The sequence below is a fragment of the Arachis hypogaea genome, chromosome 9 (assembly GCF_003086295.3).
Source record: "Arachis hypogaea cultivar Tifrunner chromosome 9, arahy.Tifrunner.gnm2.J5K5, whole genome shotgun sequence".
Taxonomy (NCBI): domain Eukaryota; kingdom Viridiplantae; phylum Streptophyta; class Magnoliopsida; order Fabales; family Fabaceae; genus Arachis; species Arachis hypogaea.
Genome location: NC_092044.1, coordinates 112,450,344 through 112,464,642, shown reverse-complemented (window position 1 = coordinate 112,464,642; position 14,299 = coordinate 112,450,344). Strand labels below are relative to the sequence as shown.

At 32.3% G+C, this 14,299-nt stretch overlaps 2 protein-coding genes across 2 annotated transcripts; one reads left to right on the top strand and one right to left on the bottom strand.

Moving 5' to 3' along the window:
- The first annotated feature begins 2,767 nt into the window (after positions 1-2,767).
- On the top strand, positions 2,768-8,396 carry LOC112711981 (multicopper oxidase LPR1). Its single transcript, XM_025764743.3, has 3 exons — positions 2,768-3,370; positions 6,320-7,777; positions 7,855-8,396. The coding sequence occupies exons 1-3, from the start codon at positions 3,152-3,154 to the stop codon at positions 7,906-7,908; spliced, it is 1,731 nt and encodes a 576-aa protein (XP_025620528.1). The 5' UTR covers positions 2,768-3,151; the 3' UTR covers positions 7,909-8,396.
- A 332-nt stretch (positions 8,397-8,728) lies between these two features.
- On the bottom strand, positions 8,729-13,891 carry LOC112711980 (phosphatidylinositol 3,4,5-trisphosphate 3-phosphatase and protein-tyrosine-phosphatase PTEN2A). Its single transcript, XM_025764742.3, has 13 exons — positions 13,589-13,891; positions 12,539-13,081; positions 11,907-12,008; positions 11,758-11,814; positions 11,221-11,286; positions 10,747-10,923; positions 10,544-10,630; positions 10,374-10,438; positions 10,222-10,298; positions 10,005-10,051; positions 9,754-9,884; positions 9,594-9,663; positions 8,729-9,445 (listed from the first exon to the last, which is right to left on the bottom strand). The coding sequence occupies exons 2-13, from the start codon at positions 12,986-12,988 to the stop codon at positions 8,921-8,923; spliced, it is 1,854 nt and encodes a 617-aa protein (XP_025620527.1). The 5' UTR covers positions 12,989-13,081; positions 13,589-13,891; the 3' UTR covers positions 8,729-8,920.
- Positions 13,892-14,299: the final 408 nt, after the last annotated feature.

Here is a 14,299-nt window from a genome sequence, read left to right as displayed (position 1 = left end):
CCATGTGTGAATCCCAAGAAGAAACTGTCGCGTAACATTCGCTCTTCCTTAAAGGAAATAACGTTAAAAAAATTAAAAATACGACGAGTAACTGACGTGAAAGCTAAAGGCCTAAGATGTCGAGTCCGACCTCTTAAAAAAATTTAGACTCAAATAGGGGGCACTGTTCATAGCCTAACCTTAATTATAAAGCCAGGCCCAATAAAGGATAAAAGGCCCAACCGAAGAAGGTGGCCTCTATCCTATACCCGACCTCCTTAAAGAGGTCGGACACGACAAAAGAGACCGGCTTGTACTTATTTGAATAAGTAACTGTCTCTTCAAATTTCTCCTACTATCTCTATCTTCCCTAAAAGATAGATCCCAACAAACTCCTAAAAATAAAGGGAACGATTATCCGTCAATAAAGATGAAACTTCTACAACAAAGATGATTATCTATTGTACTATAAATACACTGATACCCCTCAAATACATTCACGTTCTAATCTACTAAAAAACCTACCTAAAGTCATTGCTAACTTAAGTATCGGAGTCTCTTATAGGTACCACCCCCACCTCCTCACGAGAAACTCGGATAGGCGGTATCTCGGCACCAACAAGTCAGACGCTACCACTTAAAAGGACTTAGACTTCACGTTTAGACCAAAATTAACGTTTCATGTAACCCCTAAAACAGTTTCTTTGGGTGTTATATAACTCGAGATGTCTGGTTCATTTTGGGTATGTCTTGGTTGGACAACGACATTTTTTTTATAGATTCTATATTATCATGTTGAGTTGCTTCCGACGGAGAACTTTTTATTTTTAATATTAGAGTAGTAATGGTATTTTTTTAAAATGTGGATTGTTGGGGTGTTATTCTCAAATGTGGAGTCGTTTAATTAGAGAAGTAGAAATCAGACCGCCCAATTTATTAGAGGTACACAAATCGGACCGTCCGATTTGTGTTAAAAAAATAAAAAAATTTGAAGTATAGAAATCGGACCTCTAATTTGTGTACTTTTCACAATTTTAAAAAATACAAAAAATTATAATGTTAAGAAATATCACTACTTTTATTTCCATAAAAAAAAAAAGCCTCCGACAGAAGCTTGTAAAAGATGAATTCATCTTTTTTTATTGAGTTGTGGTGGATTTGACACCACCTCAACTAAAAACATCTTCCATTCTCAAGAAGACTGGTCGAATGAAAAAATTGTTCGGAAACTTGTTCAAGAGCTACATAATTTTAGGATTTTATATAGCTTTTTGCAGGTATAAAGTGCTGATATTAATTTGTCTCTTCTTCCAGTCATAATGAGTACAGTAAAAATAAATTATGATCTTAGTATTTTTCTTGATAATAAATTTGCCGATTTTTGTTGCGTAATTAAGTCCGACAATGGCTCTTAAAAAAAAGGTTGCTTTGGCTTTTTTTCTATTTGGAGTATTTTGCGTTGTGAATTTTTTGCTGTATGTAAGGAATTGGTTCTTGTTTGAGAGTGTGATTATAAGACAGTTGATATTGAATTGATTTTATGGGTGCTTTTTTGTTACTTTAATTTGATTCACAATAGATGTCTTCGTTAATGGTGATTTACTTAAAAGTTAGAGAGTTATAGTGTCTTAATTGAAAAATTCAGTTTAATCTTATTAGGAGAGTAGTCAATCTTGTGGCTGATTTATTAATAAAAAAAACATGTGATGGTGTTGTATTTGTTGAGTGGCTGCAGCTTTGGAAGTAGCTATGGAAAGCTCTCCGTTGTGACTTTCAAGAGCTGTATTTTTATTTTATTTTATTTTTTTTTTGTCTCTCTGCCATATTGTAAATTTTCTAAGACTAATAATCTTTCACCCAAATGTTAGTTCAAATATTAGTGTGGATAGTTGAATTTTGAATTTATTTTTATATAAATATTTAGTGTCATCAGATTAAATTTTTAATTTAGTAATAACACATAAATAATATTTAATATTATTAAAATATAAAAGAACTAAATATTATGTTATTCATAATATAAAAGAGTAAATGATGAGAAAAATGATAAGAAGCATATTAGAGATAAAATTAAATAATTTGTATAAAATAGTAAAATTAATTTGTTTTTGAATATTTTAAATTAAATACTAGAGATGATTTTAAAAATGTTCAAAATATCAAAAAAATAAAAAATATATTTTACTTAATCATAAATTTGATAATAAAATAAAAAAGGTATTTGGTGACTAATATTCTTCTCATATATTTGTCCTAATATTTAAACCAGTCATTTTTGTATACAATGATCTTTCGGTGTATTTCGCTTCAAATGATAGCATCTTATTCTTATCACATTGTGTGATTTTTTGATTATTTGGATTATCTTTTAAGAAATAAAGTTTATGCCATATATATCAAGTCAAGATTTGCATTCGACGTTTATCAAGAAATAAATATACAAATTAAAACTTACCATTGATAAAACAAACGATTGCCAAGAAATAAATACACAAATTAAAACTTACCAAGTAATTTTTTTTCTCGTTGTATTCTTTAGTTCGGTAAACTAAAATACTACATGACTAAAATGAAATTTAAATTTTAATATTTATTTAAACAAAATATTGAATAATTGGGAATCAAAATTTTAACAATTAAGTTTTAAAAAATCAAGTCTCATAAAATCTCTGATATTTAATAGAATTGATTTCATTACAAAAAAGAAAAAAAAAGAAGTCTCCAAAAACTTTTATCTTCACCTAAAGATCTCGAGTTTAAATATCACCACCAACTTTAGAAAAAAAAAGGAAAAAAAAAAAAAGCCTCCATCTGGTTCCACAAAAAACATTGTGAAAGAGAAGGGTCCGAGGAGTCTATTCTATTCCCTTCCACATCTACTTTTTTTTTTTTTGGCCTAACTTTTTACTTCAATGATTGTTCTTTCCATCTGCTAAAAGCTAAACACAAAATTATAACCAATGCATTATTGATTATCATCTTTGGAGTACCCTCGTGGACCCAAAATACAATAATCAGCATTATGCCACAACGCATAATCTCCACCATTAGCCACTGCACCAATATACATTTATACATTACCCTTGTTCTCTTTTAGCTTCTTCCTCACACTATATATGTCAATAGATATAGCTGGCCTACACCCGTGACCAGAGAGGTAATAGCATCAGCCATGGACTACCCAACATTGCTGCTTCACAAAGTTGTCACTCTTTTGGCTCTTTTAGGTGCTCTTACATGCATATCAGCTTCTGATATGCTTCTAAATGTATCAAACTTGCACATGTTTGTCGATGAACTTCCAGAAATTCCCAGAATTCTCGGTTATGAACTTGTCCATGGCGTCCCAAAATCCAAATCTCTCACTATTGGCATGTTCAAGAAGAAATGGGTATGTCTCTAATTCTTTATTCTGTTTTTATTTATTTTGCCGCTTTCAATGTGATGATTTCCTTATCCTTTAATTTATCTTTTTGTCTGAACCCTCTAGTGTGCCGTTTGTGTTTCTTTGCTTTGATTTTTGGCATTTACTTTTTCACTAAAATTATTGTTGATGCTAAATGCTTGCATTATTTTTTTTAAAAAGTTTAGGAAGACAGCAATTTTATTAAATTATTACTAGTATGTATTCAGCAAAAAAAAAAAAGTAACTAATTCCTAGTCATTTAATAAAATCTTATATCATTAAAATTATTATTGATAGCTATTTAATGATTACAAATAACAAAAGTTGCTTATTTGTTTAAAACAATAGTTTATAATTCAAATTTTTTTTAGATACGTTTTTTTATACTTTTATGTTAAACATAAGGACGAATAATATCTTCATATAAGAACAAATTGCCCCTGAAGCCGTTATGAAACAGTTTCTCATGTACTAAGAAACAAGCAACCACATGCTTATGTAAGCTACGACGTCGTTCTTCCCCGAATCCCATGGCAAGAATTTGATGACCAATCTAAAGATATCATACTTTTATCACTAAAATTAAAAAAGATAATTAAAGAGGTCTGCCTAGCTCCACCTTGTATATTTTTTGTGTGAATTTAGGACTATTTTTTTTTACTTATGGGTTATTTGAGAATATTTAATATTTTAGTATTTTATACCGTTATAGTAGTAATACAAAATGTCATTTATAGTAAAAAGTATTTTTCAATTATAAAAAGATAAAATATTACTAATATTTTGAAAAAAAATATTTTTAATTATAAAGAACAAAATATTACTGATATTTTATAAATTTTTTATTTTTAATTTTAAAAGACAAATTTATAAAGACCCATAATAATACATAACATATAATTTAAAATAATTTTTGAAAAATTCATTTCTAATAATCCAATATAAAAAAAATTTCTGAATTTAGATCTAACGTTACGTGCTCAATATTTTATGTTTCATAAATAGTTTTTCTTTTTATGCTGGTATTTTTTTTGTTGACAATAGATTATCTCAATATAATTTTTAATTTTTAATACTTTTTAATATGTTTTTTAATCCCACTTTATAAATTGTTTGATGAAAGATCACATATTATATCTTAGGAAAAAAAAAAAAGATCTAATCCTGTTTCTTGTCTGAGGTGCCCAATCCACTTACGCCAACAAATTTAAATGTTCTCCTTCCAATTTGGATTCCATTTCACGATCGCAACAAGTTTTGTTTTTATAAAAGAAAAATCTAGAGTCCGTTTCCTATTTTAAAACATTTGCATCCTCTAAATTTTAAATAATTTTAAATTTATTAATTCCAATGTTACAAATATATATATCTTGGGTCTTTTATGCTAATAAAATAGATAAAGTTTAAAATTATACAGATATTTAAATTAAAAATAATAATTTAATTAATATAATATTTTAATTATTTTTTAAATTATATATTATATAAACATAATTATTTTTTATATTATATAATTATTTGTTATTTTTTATTAAAAAATTTAAGTTTTATTTTTATATTATTTTAAAGGATTGTATTTTATAATAATATTTTAAAAACAAAATTCTTTATCATAATTCTTTAGATACTAATAAGTTAAAAAATAATTTTTAAAAATAATTTATTATTCCATTCTAAATTTATAAGTATGTAAAATATAAATTTTTTAAAATTTAAATTAAAATATAAAAATTAGATTTTGATTATTATTTATTTTGATTTTTTTATATTTTATTTGAATCTAAATAGAAGTATTTTTTATTAATATTTATGTTTTAAAGTCAATGATATGTAAGTAAATATTTATTTAGGTGTTATTAAATTGATATATTATTGACTTTAAAAAACATCTTTTTTGAAAAATTACAATTTATTATCTTTTTTAAAAAAAAAATTTTCTTTTAAAAAAGATGTTTTTTATGTAATAAATCAACAAAAAATACTTTTATATACTTAAACATAATTGAAAAATAAAAATATCTTTTTTTTATAACATAAAATTATTTTTACTTTTCTACAAAATCTTTTAAAAAAAGATATTTTCTTAAAAGTTCATCCAAATAAGCTCTAAATAAATCGAATCGACTTATTCGATTTATTATTAGTACATTATATATATGGTAAATCGAATAAACTTTCATTCGATTTGCATATAGATAGTATAAATCGAGTAAATTTAATTCGATTTATATAAAGATATTCAAAACAAAATATATAACCAATTTTAATTAAAAAGATCTACATAATTATAATGAAAATACTAAACAATATGAACAATAAATATATCTGATGTTCAATCTACTATGTGTGCAGATAATTATCATAATATTAAAATTTAGGTGAATAATTTAGAGTATAGTGTATTTTTATTTTATTGGACCAATTTTAGAATTCATTATTTACATTGGTTATAAAAGTCATTATCTACCTAACAAAATCTTTTTAAATTTTATTCATTTTATTAGCGTGAATTACCTTATATATCGCCACCTTAAAGTCAATAGATTCACATAGATTTGTAATGGACATAAGCATGTGAATCTGATCTTACCAACCCCGCGCTAGTTTGTAAGGAAGCGGGAATCTGTCAGTGGTGGTGTGCACTCGACTAAAGCCAAATATTTCCACCTTCATTAAAAAAAATTAAAGCTTCTCGTACAGTGGTACTATTCTATTCTTCTAAGTTCTATTTAGTGCATGAGCATTAATTGAGCGACATTATTGCACGATAGACTCCGAATATTAGTATATCTTTACTACATATAATTATTCACTTGCAATTGCAAAGTGCCTTCCACCCTGTCAATCATTTTCATCATCCAACGATATTGTACAGTACTACACTAGTAGTTTTAATCATACACTTAAGAAAAAAGAGATGGTTGGTTTTTGCAGAAATTCCACAGGGATCTCCCAGCGACGACCGTATACGCGTATGGATTGAACCCTGAAGAAGCAACGGTTCCCGGTCCAACCATTGAGGCACTTTATGGAGTTGGAACCCATGTGACGTGGGAAAATCACCTCCCTCCAATCAACATACTTCCATGGGATCCAACAATTCCCATTGCATTGACCGTTGCAAGGGAAGGCATCCCTACGGTAGTTCACCTCCACGGTGGTATTCATGCACCCGAGAGCGATGGAAACGCGTACGCATGGTTCACATCAGGATTTAGACACAAGGGACCCACCTGGACTAACAAGACCTATTACTATCCTAACAACCAGCAACCCGGAAATCTTTGGTACCATGACCATGCCATGGGGTTGACTAGAATCAACCTTCTAGCTGGCTTAATTGGGGCCTACATCATTCGTCACCCTTCGATTGAGTCGCCACTTGGATTACCCCACGGCGACGAATTCGATCTACCGTTGGTTGTGTTTGATCGTAGCTTCCGCACCGATGGATCCATCTTCATGAATTCCACTGGAAACAACCCCACCATACACCCTCAGTGGCAGCCAGAGTATTTTGGTGACGCAATCGTTGTGAATGGCAAAGCATGGCCACGCCTCACGGTACGACGTCGTAAATACCGGTTTAGAATAATCAACGCTAGCAATGCAAGGTTCTTTAGATTTTTCTTCACCAACGGCTTGAGATTCACACACGTGGCATCCGATTCTGCTTACATTGAAAAGCCAATCACAGCCAATGAAACTCTACTGGGGCCATCTGAGATCACAGACATCATTGTTGACTTTTCCGAATCAAAGAGCGAAGTTGCAATTCTAGCCAACGATGCTCCTTATCCTTACCCGTCTGGTGACATGGTCAACGAAGCTAACAGCAAAGTCATGAAGTTCATCATCTTGCCTAACGAAGAAGTTGACACGTCACGGATCCCTCGGAGGTTGTTACGTTACCCGGATGCAAGTTTATCCCATGCGACGCGCACACGATACATTGCTATGTACGAGTACACTAGCGCCACAAATGAACCAACTCACTTGTACCTAAATGGGAAACCGTTCGATGCATCAGTAACGGAAACACCAAAAGAAGGGTCCACAGAGGTGTGGTATGTGATCAACTTGACGGAGGATAATCACCCGTTGCACATTCATTTGGGTTTGTTCAAGGTGTTGGATCAGACGGAGCTGGTGGATCCAGAGATATTCAAGGATTGCATGACGAAACTCAACGATGCGCTGAAGTGCCACGTGGAAAGATATGCACGTGGCAAGAAAGTAGGGGTACCGGCTCATGAGAAAGGGTGGAAGAATGTGTACAAGATGATGCCCGAGTTTGTTACGAAGATTGTGGTGAGATTCTCTTTCATACACACCAATGCGTCGTATGGGTTTGATGCAACGGCAAAACCAGGCTACGTGTATCATTGCCATGTGAGTGCTCATCATTTTCAACTTGAAAAGTTTTATTAATTAGAAAATATTGTTGCTCACTTCTGATTTTTATGCAGATATTGGACCATGAAGACAATGCTATGATGAGACCTTTAAAAATCATTAAGTGATCAGAGTTGTCAAAGATATGCAAACAATAGTAGTGAGTGTAAAAGGTAAAGCTTTTGTAGCTAAAATAAGCAATGTCCAACATCATTTTAAAGCAACTAGAAAAGTGTATTATTGATGCTAAATGCAGAGCTCATGGTGTAGGATATTTTTGTTGGAGGAGAATCGATGCGAAAGGTTGCTTTTCCTTTTAAAACACGTCGTTTGTTATTTGACATACAGCAGTAGTGAGATGTATTTCGTATTAAAAAAAAAAAAGAAAAAAAAAAGTGTCCGCTACATAATTTTGTAGTTTTTAAACTGTATGAAATTAAGTGATGCAGGGACAAAGATATTTGCCTCAAATGAAGCCACAACAGGTTCGAATCCTAGTGTAGTTGCTACGTTTGTGTGTGTGGGAGTGTGTAGTATGACCCCCAAAAAAAAAAAATGTATGAAATTAAGTGCAATATGAAATTATGAATTAAAGCATCTGCGTTTTCTATACCAATGACTGGCTGTGACTATTAAATCAAAAGCTTAAACTTTATTTGTACCCTTACTTTCCTAATTGACTTAACTGTTTATTACGTTTTATATTACAAACAAAAGGACGACAAATAAAGGAAATAAATAACTTTCTTTTACGAAAAAAGGAAGACAAATAGAAATACTACAGCTATACAGAAATTACTTAATTTAGTTAATGTTGTTAGAATGACTTGAAGGAGAATAACTACTACATAATAAAAAGAAAATATAAATAAATACAGGTATACAGATGGTTTCAAGCTCTTAAATTTTAATTAAACATTGTTTTCTTTTTTTTTTTTAAGAAGGCAATTAAGAATAGCCAACCAATAATGTTAGTCAGCAGCTCTTATTTTTAATCTTTTGTACTGAATGTAACCAAATTCAACATTAGAACAAACCAACCAACAAACAAATGATAGATGAACATTGTACCAGACTGAGTTGCAAACAATATTATATACAAATGTCAAAGTATATGAAACCAGGGTAATCCGTAGAACTTTAATCACTTTCGTAGTCTTCATCATCTCCAAATGTAAAAACAGATGCATCTGCAGCCATGGCCTTAAACTCACTTTCTGAGCTGGCCATCTCAATACCAGACACAGTTCTTTCATTATCACTTTTTGGTTGACCAGCATGAACTGGTTTCGAGCTTGCACTTTCCAAAGAAACTTGTTCAGTTGCATGTGTTAGATTTGCAACTTGATTTGAAATTTTGTTGGTTTCAGATCCACTGGTAGCCTTGTTAACCGTTTTAACTGGTTCAGAAGCTGGTTTTGCTTGCTTGCTTCTTGAAGAAGCAGAATGCTCCGACTCACCATCTGAAAACACATCATCTTTATCTCGACTCCCTGACTCTTTGTCTGTATTCTGCACCCGTATGCTTGCTTCAACAGGGGTGGCACTATTACTTGAACTCTCATCTGATCTTTTTCCAGTGGCCTCGGGTTCGGAAGCCACAACATTACCATTATAATCAACCAGCACAACCTCAACCAGGAATCCTGGAGAAGGCAATTTCCTCTGCCAGAAGATAATTTTAATGAAAAGTTAACAAACTAGTTTCAATTTCCTGAGAGTCACCATTGTGTACTATTACTTACAACACCAACTCTTGACAACAATCGTCAGATATTCGAAGATGATCATAAAAGGAGCACAATAGATTTACCTTGTCAAAGCCATCAAGATCACTGGTGTTCAATACTTTTCTATTTTCTGTCATAGTTGTGTTCAACCAACTAAGAGAAAAAAAGAGCAAGATATTTCAATTTCAGCTCAAGATTATCAGCAGAAGCAATTGAGTACTGATTAAGAAAATTGATTAGTACCAGTAGAAGTCTCCTTGGCGATCATGAAAATGAATTTTGAAGTCCCCAGCCAATTCTGTAAGACCAGGCTCTCCTGGCAAAGCAAAGACCATTACTCCCTTCTTTGGAGCACTGAACCAGAAATCTTCTGGCTGCAAATCATTACTTTGTATCACAACAAAATCCCAAACAAGTTTAAAAATAGAAAATTGGTTGAAAAAGGAGAACTAGGGGATAAAAATAGCTGGCAGCAAAATATTAAGGATTCGCACCAAAAGATCCTTGGTCCTTGGATGCTTTTTGGTAGAGAACAGCACACCTGCACATTAAAAATAAATAAATAAATAAAAGAAAAGAAGGGGGATTGCATCAACAGCAAATGCTATTGTTAAGTGTCTTTCATATCTATATTTCTCTTAGATCCACACAGAGAGTAGCCATAACTATATAAACATGAGGGGAAATTTAGCACAAGAATTTAAAGCACACCACTATGATCTGAGACAGTTATAGAGGGCCTGATCCAGTAAGGGCACCTGTGAAGCCGAAATCCCCTAAGCATGCACCTGAACAGAATATGATCTCAGCATACTAGACATCAATGAGGTGAATATTTAAGTTAAATCAGGGCCAGTACTTACCTACGGGCAGGTGGGTTTTCGCCATTGAAGTAAGTGAAGACACGTTCAAAATATTTTACATACCTCTAAACAAAAGATAAAGTAAGACATGAGACAAGAAGAAGCAAGAGTGTAATACTCCAGAATCCCCAATTTTTGGCGGAACTAGCACATAGCAAAGCCGAACTTACAATCTGACTGGGCAGAACAAGTCCTTTTCCATCAACACATCGTTTCTGATTATAGTAATCCATTGACTCCTCAGCAGTTGGAAAGAACTGCAGCACATTTAATTTGCCAAATCTAAATAAAACTGAGCAGCATAAAGAGAAAGATGGAGTAAATGTAAAGCAGGTTCATTAAATTTAGATGAAAATGTTTAGATACTACTCACCTTTAAGAATAATAGAAGACTGGAAATCATCAACCCTGTTCTTGCCATTCCAGCCTTACAGTGGACAACCACAACATTCTCAATATCTAACTTCAACCACGAGTATGCACTATGACAGAATGAGATAACCAGTTGAAGTGGGGGGCAATTATGGTCATCAAATGGAAAGCTAGCCACCTGAAGAGGGAATATGACATTGCAGATGAAAGCAGCAGTTGGTTTGAAAAACAAATCTAAGTGCTGAAAAAACCTAAAACCCAAGTGAAACAGAAAGCTGGCACATGTAGTCTAAGCTGTCTAGCTATCATCATAACAAAACTAATGATAGATTATATGAATTAATATATTCAAAGTAGACAAAGAAATTAAAGCATACATTAATGACACTTAAAGTTTATGGAGTATAAACGAAATTCACATCGCTTCTGTGGTTCCACACTTCTCCTCAAAGACTCGGTAAAATTTAGGACTCACCTTCCCCTCAAACAATGATGCATCATACAGCCGCTCAGAACAAAGATTGTACACTTTGTATTTATCCTGCGCATAAAAAACAAGTCAAATGCAAAACTATACAAGAAATGAAAAGAAAGGACAGAGGCTCCTGGGCTTTCAAATTTTAGGACACTGAAGAAGCAAAACACCCTTGTATTCAGGTTATCTGAGATTCTCCAATAAAATTAAAACTCACCATAAAACAATAAAACACAAAAAGGGCAATGGCAGGATAACAGAATGTATAGAACATGGGCTCATTTTATTATAAAGGAAGTAAGGAAATATACAGGTTTACTGTAAATACAACAAGCTATGCACCAAAATGTTTAGCAAGCCATAAACATTTAATGGACCAAATTAAACAAGGGATCTGAAAACTTATAAACATTTAATGGACATATTAAATGCATTACAAACATTTCAATGGTTATAATCGGCATGGGATATAACATTAGCCACAAATAGCCATATGCATGAGTACTTGAAATTTCATGTAAGAATATGTGTGGCTACCTTATGGTGAGTCTCAAAAAACTTAATAACTTCTTCCATATGATTTCTGTAAAATCCCTGCATGGTATATATAGAGAGAGTATGAACACTTATGTTTAACATGAAAACAACTACCATAACAAACTGCATACCAAAATTCAGCAACTCACTTCAACATAACCGAAAAACCCAGAGCTCATGTCACCAGCAGGGAACCCCATAGCAATGATGTTTTCTGTGATATATGTCATATCTAAATCAAAACCTCCTTCCTGAAAACAGGCATAATAGTCAACAATACTAGTACATATTAGCCACAAAGTTATTTGATAAGAACATACTCTTCAGAGGGAGAAAAAAAATAGAGGAGAAGAAAGATAGAAATAAATATAAACGAAAATCAACCTCAACCAACTAGCATCAATAATTAAGCAATGAATGAATGAAAGTATTTTCTCGACACTGTTCATCAACCTAAATTATATTCATGTTCTATCAAGGAGTAGGAAAACATCTGCAACGTCCAGAGAATTTTGAACTCAATTGCAGCAATGAGATATGATCTAAATAACCAATAACAATATAATATTGCTTAGCTCAATTTTGCTTATCACAACAGTGGTATCTGAGATTAGGCTTCAGAGATAAGCTCTAACTCCTAATTAAGGAAAGGGAAGGGAATAGAGAACATGGGATCGCATAAACCATCCCAATAGAAGAAACAATAAATTGTTCAAATCACAAGACATAACAGTCTAGCAAGAATAAACACATAGTAGTTTATATTGAAAAGGAAAGACACCTGATATCTGCGTTTATTCTGAGAAACGACATGTCGTGCCTTAACCTGGACAGCTTTCACTGCATTCTTAGAAGTGTCAACCAAACCTCTTGTGATACTTCCAAAAATATTAGATTGTGCTGGTGTCTCATTGGAACTGTCATCTGCCGGAGGAGACTTTGGTGACAAACGCAATCCCAAATTACTGGTTATGCGAGCAAAGGTTGATTTCCCAGCATTTCCAGTGGATGGGTCATCTTGTGAGCCAGATGGCTGAGAAATGTTCAAGTTTTTGGCCCAAGATGATGCCCCGGTGGAGGATGGCTTAGATGGTGCCACATGTGCAGAACTATCTTGCCCAAAGGCTACAGGAGCTGAAGAAGCTTGTCCATCGGTCTCTTTGACTGGAGGTGAAGGAGATGGGTCTTTACTAGGAGGTAAATTTGATACATCACCAGGGACCGATTCCATTATGTCGAGAAAATATATATATGCCAATGGCAACTTAGGCAGAAGTTGTTGTTCTTATCATTAGGTAGCCCTACTGTGTCTTCCTAGTTGATGCTGCAAATTCAGATATGGAATTTACAAAATGCAGGGCAAAAAACATAAAATGATATTCTTTGTTAAGATTATTAGGTGGAAAACAGAAAACAAGCTTATGTTTTATACTGGAAATATGTACATTTGGGATAACAAAATTGAATCAACAACCGTAATAATCATATTAATAATAGCAACTCTTGTCAACTACACAGAAAAACTAGCAGTTTTATATAGTATTGTCCCTTTTTAAGCATCTCGGCCAAAATCAGTTCAGGATAATGAGTTCAGTTAGTTGAAACCTCAAGGTCCCAAACACCCAACTGAAGTGAACCATTGAAAAAGAAAATAACAAGATAAGAAAATGCATGAGACTGAACTATGAATCACAGTTTTTTTTGGCATAAATTGGAAACTCGAAGAGGATTAGCGCAAGATACGTATGAAGTCAAATAAAAAGGTAAAATCGCAATGAAGATTCGAAAGAAACAAGCAATTTCAGATCTAAAGGAAGGACAGAAATCTTACCGAATGTGAGAAATCCGAAGGAGCGGAAATGGATGAGAGAGGGAAGCAAGGAAGGAGCTGGGAGGTTAGGGTTTCGAGGTGGATCAGAACGGGGTTTCGTTGAATTTTCAATTTGCATTCATGGTTATTGATTATGACGTCAGAAATTAATGATCCGACGGTAGGTGTGCTCCCAGGAGTACCCGATTCCAATTTAGTATTGGTGTATCCTGCGAAGACTTCCGTTGTCAAAATTTTCTTTATAAAAAATGTAAGAGGAATAAAAAAATGAGTGTAGGAGACATTATTCAATGAATCTGTTTTTTTTTTTTTAAATATAATATATGTATATATATATAATAAATATAATATATATATATAATAAATATAATATATATATATATAAATGTTAGATGTGCAAGTTTTTTGAGTAATTAAATTTAACCAAGTTGTTTAAAAATAAAAATTTGTTTGGGCGACGCTTCTTCTTTTTTCGTTCTTTCTTCGTTCTTCCTTTTTTATTATCGTCGTTATCTTCTTTTTTTATTATCGTCGTCGTTGTCACTACCATTCTCGTCTTCTTCTATTAATAACATAAAAATAGAAATTTTGTGGCATAACATAAAATTTTTTATATGCAATATAGAAATTTTTAGAGGATTACATATTCTATTGATAAGTTTGTATTATGTGCAAAATTTTATATTATACTTTAAAAATTTGTATCCTATA